This window comes from Propithecus coquereli, unplaced genomic scaffold (genome assembly GCF_000956105.1).
Source record: "Propithecus coquereli isolate 6110/MARCELLA unplaced genomic scaffold, Pcoq_1.0 Scaffold69, whole genome shotgun sequence".
Lineage (NCBI taxonomy): Eukaryota > Metazoa > Chordata > Mammalia > Primates > Indriidae > Propithecus > Propithecus coquereli.
Window position 1 is genome coordinate 3925144 of NW_012152951.1, and position 9748 is coordinate 3934891.

The window sequence follows — 9748 nt, forward strand, 5'->3', positions numbered from 1 at the left end:
GCTGAATCATCTTTACATATAATGGTAAAATACAAAAAAGCCCTATATATTAACATATTAAATAAACATCCTTTCGTAGGGCAAATAGTATCAATTATATAAACTTTGGAAAATTATATTGAAAATTGATAAAATTACATCTCAAATTAGCATGGACCAGCTTTTTAGGTTGACTGTAACCAAAATAAAAAGTTCATAAAAATATTCAGAATGCAAACGACTTGAAATATACTTTTCTTTGTACAATGTAATAATTTTTTAGGGTAAAAAATATAATTCACTGAGAAAATCTTGTAGGTTTTTAATAAATGATTTGCCTAGAATGACATTGGGTGAAAAATCAACTCACAAAAGGGTCAAGTTTCAAAATGAATTTTCTTAACATCAGAAACAGTTTAATTTTGTACCTTTTCATAGTAAGAACAGCTAATATATCACGTAATCCGTTTTCTTTTTTATCTAAATCCTGGAGTACAACCTGTTTATGCAAAAAATAATACAAAGACGATTCAGTACTTTGACATATTAATGAATTGATGCATCAGTTATTGCAAAGGACCACATCTTTCTTATTACTGCAATAAAACTTTTAAAATACTCCAGTTTTTGATTCTGCTACCATTTAAATAGAATTCAGAGAATAATAAGAGTGAAGCTTTGTTAACTGGAAATGTCTCTTCCAGAAGGAGGCATTTAAGATAACTAGTGTATCTGTCCCTCTAAATGTCATGTCCTAGGTTAAAATGATTGTTTCTAAGTACTGTTTGTCTCAAAAATAACGAGTACTCTCTTTTTGGTAATTAAACCATTACTAGTAACATGTAAATTATATTTTGGCAAGTCTTCCATATATACTTAAAAAAAATCAAATCCTTTAAATACATTTGGAAAACCACCTTTTAAAGGAGGTTTGGCAAATTCTTTTGTGCAACTTAAGATTATATTTGAAGTAATGCTAATGAATTTGGTATAAAATTCCCCAGTTTCCTAAAGAATGGTATACCAATAAACCAAAATTAGAGTATACCAGTGACTTTTGAGACTTTGCCAAGATCGAATTTAATGATCTTAGGTAAGTCATGAAATACATTGTTTTACTCATCTGTAAAATGGGGTTAAGACAGATGGGAACTCTGAAAGATTCTCTTCCAAATTCAGTGTTATGTGACTAACTCTTCTTCTGGAATCTTTACGTTAGGATATGGTGGCAGCACTAGGATATGAAGAGAAAAGGTAATGCATGTGAAGAGAGAGCAGTTGAAGGAATACTAAGACTGCCATCTGAGTTTAGAAACCTGGCACATGGGGAAATTCTTGTATTTATACAGTGGAATTACCTAGAGGAGCTTTTAAAACTTTATCAATGGATTCCAAGTTGGCAACTGTATTTCTTGGACATATTTTGAAGTAAATAACACAGCTCCACCTCACTCTTTGTAAAGGATGCAGAGGATCATATAGTGTGAAATCTGTGTTGTGATATCTTGATAAAGTAAACCTATCTCGTATCAGAAGCAGCTTGGTAGAATGGAAAGAGCATGGGCTCAGGAGTAAAACCAACCTGAGCATAATAATGTCATTTAGTAAACAAAAAACGTTATTTTTCCCTTCTTACCTAATTACCAAAGGGGACCAATAGCACAACAGAGAAGCGGTATAAATACAAAGTGTATTTTGTTTATATTTTCCCAGAACTCTTTCAGATTAAAATTGCCTATTTCTTCCCTCTTTCAAAAATGAGTAAGTAGAAGCAATCCATTCATACAAACGTGTTAGGTGTCCTATCTACATTTTGTATTAATTGAGATATTAAACTGAATCTAATCCAGAAGGAAAAGCCAAACCATTTGATGTGACTAAGTCATAGTCTCATTCTGTGTCTTCACCTGTGCAAACTTGGTTTCCTCTTTGGCAGAGTTTTTCCCCTCGGACTCATAGAGTTCAAGGCAAACTGAAGAAATACTTCCAGGGGCTTGTAACTTGTGCTGCCTTCGAGCTGGCAAAGGGGTCCCCGACGGAAACAGTACTGTGAATCTGTCGGCTCCCGACTCGTCCACTCCCTAGTAAGCAGGAAAAGAAGATGGATATCCTCTGATATTTATCTTTATAATTTAAAAAATTATTCCTATTATAAGTAAAATATATATTCCTTGTTGATAATCTGGAAACTAGGCAAAGAGAAATGATCCTTAATCCCACCCCACTTCATAGCTAACTTTTATTTTCCTAAGAAATTAACGTATTAGATAAATATGAAAAGAATGTAAGAAATTCATTAAAAGATGATAAACCTAAATTTAAAATCTTTACCAGTATACTAAGTTTTATTATACAGTCATGGTATGTATGAAAACTTATCGCAATTACTTTGTACTTTTTTATGGAAAAGTATAGAAAAGCTAAACAAACCTTAACTAAAATATCTTTGGCTGAACACTCTATCATAAGAGAGTCTTCCACTAACAGGTTTTCTTTCCCAATAAGAATTCCTGCTTCCATAGCTGCACCAATAGGAATAACCTCATCGGGAGGGATGGAATTGAGAAGCTCGACAGCTGGGAAAAGATCTTTAATCAGTTGCTGTAGCCTTGGGATTCGAGAAGACCCTCCACAAAGGACAACCTAGAAAGTGAAAATAATCTTCAGTCATTTACTTTTCACAAAATGGTTATTTCTCAAAATAAAGCATAATAAGCTGAATCATCTTTACATATAATGGTAAAATACAAAAAAGCCCTATATATTAACATATTATGTTATAACTTAACATATAAATATATACACATATTTAACATATTATATATAACATATTCTTTACTCACAGCAAAATTTAAAATAAGGAAATCTCACCACATATTAGTAGAGCTATGTATGTGGTTCACTGTGCATATGAGGCTTAATCACAAAGAGTCATTTGAATAGAAAACATCAATATTTTGTACTGTTCCAACTTTTTTTTCCCAACCTTTGAAAGAAATGTTTAAGTAAATCTTATGGCATTTTTGTGACAAAACAAATATTGCCAATCTCTTTATGAGAAAACTATACCATAGATTTTTTGTCTTCACTACGAAGAGTAAGTTTCTTGAGGAAAAAGAGGTATTTTGTAAAACTGTATTTTAAGCTGTTGGTACCATCTTATTTAAACCTTTTCTCTCTGAAGAACTTCACATAAAATTGCTCCCTTAAATTATAAATGCCTTAAGTTCCTCGTTGATTCATCTGTTTAGCACTATGTGACTCCATGGACATTCAGAATATTGAATAAACACATTCATAGCCCAAGAAAGCAAAACATCAATAACCACTTCTTATTTCACAGTCTCTTAATGGATGTTCTCCAGCTCACTGTGGCAGAGAAGAGGACTAACTGATGAAAATGCAGCCTCTTTAACATTTGGTGTGCCATGCGGAGGACACCCTATTAATCTCCAGGTGAGGGCATGAGGATACCAGCCTTGGAAAAGATCCTCAAAAGATCCGCTTTGGTGGTAAGTAAAAAGAGAAGTCTTCTCTAAAATTTTATGATTCCAGGTAAATATCATGAGAACAAAAATGCAGAATATGCCTTTTCAAATTTCTTATATTCAACATCAAAAAGTTTTATTAATAAACAGTAAGCAGCACTATGCCAAAAAAAAAAAAAAATCCAACCCTTAGAAAATCTTGACTTTTTGTATTTTTATTTTAGGATAAAAAGTACAAAATTGGTGTTACTATCAATGCTGAGAGTAACCAGTAAATTCAATTTAAATAAATTCTTAGGCTGAGGTGGGAAGATCACTTGAGGTCAAGACCAGCCTGGGCAACATAGTGAAATCCCATCTCTACAAAAAAAAAAAAAGTCTTCGGATGTCTAGTCTGCAGTGTAAGATTTTTTCTGCAAACTTAGATTTTAACAGAACATATATATTTCAAGTATAATTACCTATCCTTACCAGGGGCTTTTCAAAGATAATTTTCCACAATATTTCATAAAATAAACACCTGTTATTACTCTGCTTTGGCTGCTACAACAAAATCCCACAGACTGGGTGGCTTAAACAAGAGACATTTCTTTCTGCCAGTTCTACAGGCTGGGAAGTCCAAGACTGAGGTGCCAGCAAGGTAGGTAATTCTGAGGCCTCTTCTCTTGGATTGTAGGTGGCCACCATCTCACTGCGTCCTTACATGACCTCTTCTTAGTGCATTTTGGGGTGAGGTGGCAACAGCTAGCTCTCTAGGTCTCTTCTAATGAGGACAGTAATTCTATTGCCTCAGGGCCCCACCCTGCTGACTCCATTTAACCTTAATTATTTCCTTAGAGGCCTCATCTTTAAGTCACTCCAAGTAAATTCAAGAATAAGTTCAAGTACCTGAGTCAAAATGGATTAAATCTTCTATTTGAGTGTGTCTCAGAAGTTTTTTTTTTTTCTTTTTTTTGAGACAGAGTCTCACTGTGTTGCCCAGGCTAGAGTGCCATGGCGTCATCCTCGCTCACAGCAACCTCAGACTCCTGGGCTCAAGCAATCCTACTGCCTCAGCCTCCCGAGTAGCTGGGACTACAGGCATGCGCCACCATGCCCGGCTAATTTTTTTTATATATTTTTAGTTGTCCAATTAATTTCTTTCTATTTTTAGTAGAGACGGGGTCTCGCTCTTGCTCAGGCTGGTTTTGAACTCCTGAGCTCAAACAATCCGCCCGCCTCGGCCTCCCAGAGAGCTAGGATTACAGGCGTGAGCCACCGCGCCCAGCCGTCTCAGAAGTTTTTTAAGAGGGCCAGAGCAAGAGAGGCAGACGAGGGGTGAGGAGGGGGAAAGGAGGAGGAGGCAGGGGAAGAAGAAGCCACAGCTGCATAATGTCACAACCTTAGAAGAGCTTGATCGTCAAGGGGCAGGTCATGCTCTGTGGACACAAGAAGAGGGGAGGTAGGGAGAGGAAACATTAGAAAAGGACTAAGCCTGGTTTAGGGGACAGGACTGTTACTCTCAGCTTACGATATACACCTTGTTCAGATGATGACTGAGATTCAACCACATGCCTCTGATTCTCCTGATGCAGAAGACCTGGGAGCCACTGATAAGCAACTTTCAGAAGCCACGGACAGCTCACCATCCAGAGACGGGAGAATGAGTTGGAGCCAAGCAGCCAAGGCACTTCTTCAGACCAACGCAACCACAAAACAGCACCATTGCCCTTTAAGTGTCTGATGTTAAAAGGGGCCCTTTTGTTCAGACAATATGGGTCAGCTAGAGAAGCCTCAACTTGTCCATCTAACCTTTTATGCTAACTTAGCATAAATAATTAAAAATTACCAATCTCCCCAGAAATTAAATATACTGAAAGAATAATTCCTCATGACCAAATAAGGTATACCCCAAGAATACAATGATAGTTCCATTATTAGGAAATTATTAACTCATCACATAACTTTAACCTCCTCAGAGGGGAATCTGACCTGAAAAATCACCCTCTGTCACTATCTAGGCCCTTAGTATGCTTTGTTTTTCTTCATAATATTAACATTTATCATAACTGGACATTATTTTCTTTATCTGTTTCTTTATTACCTGTGTATCCTCATAAGAATGTTCTATGAAGGCAAAGACTTTGCTCTGTTTACTACTACATTCCAGGTGTCTAGAACCTGCCTAGCATGGAATAGGTGTGCTCGATAATCATAATATTTGTGGGTTAATCAGTAAATACATTTGAATGTCTGCCTCAGAAGAATCCACTAAAAATCACTAATTCAAAGAGTTCACAAAGTGGCAAAGTGTAAGATAAGCAAAATCGAAAGGTATCCCATTTATCACCAAAAAACATTAGAAAATTAAAGTATTAAAAAATCTTACTCACAATAGCAATAAATCCCACAGCACTCCTAGCAATAATTATGTAGTAATTATTAAGAAAACATATATAAGTAAAGAAGATTTGGCTAGAGAGAGATACCAACTTTGTGGTTAGGAAAACTAAGTAACCGTGAAGTTATTATATCAAGTTATTTATAGACTTAATGCAACTGTATCAAAATCACGAGATTTTATGTAAAAAGTTGAAAAAATAATTCTAAAGCTCTATGAAAAAAGAAGTATAAACAAAGAGAATTTTAAAATTGCAATGTTAAAAATGAAGGTTTATGTCTACTCAGAAAGTAAACTGCTTTTTGGTGAGCAATCTGATAAATACTAAAAGTCTTAAAACCTGGGATTTACTGCTAAATTTTATTCTAAGGAATATCTGAGGATATTCACAAAGTCACAAAAACTGTTTATAAAACTAAAATAACTACATAGCCAATATAAAGAACTGGTTTTATAAATTATGGTACATCAATGCAATTAAATACTATGGCGCTACTAAAATTGCAGGTGTAGAATGTGGGAGCTTGGTTAAAACAGGGATTAATAACCACATCCGTTTATCTAAGCTCCCTTCCATAAGCCCACTAAGCTGACAGTAAAGAGATTTAAGAAGGTATAAACAGAGAAGGACAAAATAAGCGGAAGAGAGATCTTGAGTGTGAGATTTCAACAAAGTTTGGAAGCTGGAAAGGAGAGAGCTAATTGTTTCCAAGCAGATGAAGTTTGAGACAACCAAAGAGAAGCAGGGTGGTTTCATGCGCAGAACCCCAGAGCACCACGCACCACACACAGGGAGGGTGAAGCACAGAACTGAAAACACAAGGGCTGATAGAAAGCACACATGGAGTGATTGGCCCCGTGTCCCCCCAGGACCCCTCCCACACCTAGACAGATGGCTACGTGCAAGTTCTCCCAGAATCAGGAAAGGAAGTTTGCAACACGCTGCCACTGAGTTATGGAACTTAGATACAAAGGTATGGCAGGGGCAGGGTGGGGCATGGTGCTGAAAACCAGGGGAAGAAGAGAAATTCTGCATATTCAAGAGTAGGAACCTGCGAGCCCAGGAGTTAGGGGCTGCAGAGAGCTATGATCTATGATCGTGCCACTGCATTCTAGCCTGGGCAACGGAGAAAAAAAAAAGAGTAGGAATCCTGATGCTCTCTGCTCTCAGAAGGCCAGAAACCAGGCCTGTCCTCCTCAAGCAAGAGATTAGAGAATTCCTTCCAGAAAAAGAAAATACTCCTAATACTAGACGTTCACATACTAAAATTAGAAAGGCGACGGGCACAAGCATAAAAGAACACCGGTTATGGAGAAAGCCTGCCTGAGTCCCAGTCCTGGCTCCATCACTTACGTACCAGCCTTAGGACTTAACCTCTGGAAACCTCTTAGTTTCCTCACCTGAAAATAGAGCTAAAAGTGCCTCCCTCCGGGTGCTTTTGTGAAGATTAAACGTTTTAATGCATGTAAATCCCAATCATTCACTCCCCCTTCCCCTGTTAAGAGGATTATCCATCCCCGCCCACTGCCAGGACTTGGTAAGTGGAGTGTATGTCCCTGCCCGCTGTCAGGCCTGGCCATGACCCGGAATGTGAGCACGCTGACGTGCACCTAGCTAAGCAAGAGGCTTTAAAAGCTGTGCATGTTCTGCCAGTGCTCTTCCTCTCTTCCCTCTGCCACAAGAAGTCCATGTCCCAAAGGCTGCTCCTTTGGCTTGCGTCATCGAATGAGAAACAGGTAGAACACAGGCATAGCAATAGACCTACAGCCACCTACAGCTGCCCACAGGTAAGCCAAGGGAGAAAAATCATCTGCTACAGAAAACCACTGAGGATGGAGGGTTGTTTTGTTACTGCACCAAGGTCAACAACTCAATAGACAAGTTCATATGATTAAGTTCTTGAACGCATAAATGTTAGGAATATCTGGAGAAGGGATCCTTAATAACATTCTCAACCCTAAGAGTATTCCACCCCAATTCAAGCAACTGAGAGTTGTGCTATTGGTGATAATGAAATGTCAGGGCTCCATGACCAGTTAATGAAGAAAGGGAACTGACACGAATTGATCACCTACAGCCCAGCCCTCGAGCACCTAGCAAAATGCCTGGCACATTATAAGTATAAAAAAACAAAGATAACCTCTCCCCCCAAAAAGAACTTGTTCACCTAAATTGCAAAAAACCCCCCCAAAATGATTTCTGTCCCACAGCATATACCAAAAAAGTTAAAAATATAAAACTGTCAAGCTACAGACAAGTGAAAAGAAAACAGTATTTAATATTTGTCATACATTTGAGCAAAACGTCTGATGAAATCAGAGTAACAGATCAATAGATTTAAATAGGTAAATAAATAAATCAAACTTCTATATGCCGAACACCTTTCTCCCTAGCAGAACCAAAATTAAACAGTGACGTACATGCCTTGAAGGAAGATTACAGTAAGTGATAGTTCATATTCTGACTATATAAAGCACTCACACAAGTTTTTTTTAAATATTAAGATTTCAATGATTAAACAGGCAAAAAATATGAAATAAATATCTACAAGGAGATACAAAATTAAACATTTCAAAATAATCCTCTAGTAACCAATGAAATATACAGTGAAACTTTTTTTGTAATAGTCAATTGGAAATTTATCTCTACATGATAAAACTCAGTGTCAGCAAGGTTATAGTAAAATGCATACTCTTATGTATTGTTGATGGGAATATTCAATTCTTTCGGAAAGTATAACAACTTGAGGTAAAAATAGTCTTAAGCTATTTACAGTCTTGACCTAATAATGTTATTGTGGGACTCTACCCTAAGAAATAACCCTAAATATGGTAAAAGCCTGTCTGGCTGGGCACAGGGGCTCGCACCTGTAATACCAGCACTTTAGGAGGCCGAGTGGGAGGATCACTTGAGGCTAGGAGTTTCAGATCAGCCTGAGCACCACAGCGGTACCTCCTCTCTACAAAAAATAGAAAACTTAGCAGGGTGTGGTGGAGCATGCCTGCAGTCCCAGCTACTTGGGAAGCTGAGGCAGGAGGATGGCTTGAGTCCAGGAGCTCAAGGTTGCAGTGAGATACGATGAAGCCACCGTACTCTGGCCCAGGCAATAGAACAAGACACTGTCTCAAAAAAAAAAAAAAAAAGGCCTAGCCTATGTCCAAAGATGGACATCACTCTGAAAGAGTATATTCAACAAATAGAAATAATTTGGGGGGAAAAGAGAAAAGACTAAACAATTCTAATATTTTTGAAAGTCTAAAAATACTTTCCTAAGCAAGTGGAGAGAAGTAGTACGGTATACTACTTCTGTTAAGAGCAGATTCAGCAATGATACTGGGTTAAATCTTATCTTTATTATTAATGCTTATAACCATGTGATCTTCAGGAGTTACCTAATCTCTGTACCTTGGTGTCTTTACTTATAAAATAGGGATAGATAATAGTGTCTACGTCACCAAGTTGCTGGTGAGTATTCAATGCGTTAATACACTCAACGAGTAAAACACTCAGAAACAGTGCCTGACACACAATAAGCATTCAAGTATCTGTCTGTCTTTGCCCACATTTAAAAAATATACTAGAAAGGAATTATTCTTTTTTGCTAGGAAACTAAATATATATATATGAGTTCACGAGAGCCATTAATCAAAATTTAATCAATTTTCCTTATTCATTAACACAAATTCAGAGAATATTTACATGCATAAAAATATTCTTGCAGTACCAAGAGCTATTTCCTAAATTCCAAGTCTGAAACTACTCCTAAAATAATTAAGAAAAATATAAAAACATTACCTTGTTGATATCATCTGCTGTAAATCCACTTTGATCTAAGAGTTCTCTGATTGCTTCTATACATTTATTAAAAAGTGGAGAACAAAGAAGTTCGAATCTTGCCCT

At 37.0% G+C, this 9748-nt stretch overlaps 1 protein-coding gene across 1 annotated transcript in view; it reads right to left on the minus strand.

The window, feature by feature from the left end:
- LOC105823696 (heat shock 70 kDa protein 14) overlaps positions 1 to 9748 on the minus strand; it is an 18344-nt gene that overhangs the window by 4334 nt on the left and 4262 nt on the right. Inside the window, exons 4-7 of the mRNA XM_012660956.1 lie at positions 9644 to 9746; positions 2410 to 2622; positions 1887 to 2060; positions 408 to 478 (exon numbers count right to left, since the gene is read on the minus strand). Coding sequence (XP_012516410.1) covers positions 408 to 478; positions 1887 to 2060; positions 2410 to 2622; positions 9644 to 9746 — 561 coding nt within the window. The remainder of the gene's footprint in view (positions 1 to 407; positions 479 to 1886; positions 2061 to 2409; positions 2623 to 9643; positions 9747 to 9748) is intronic.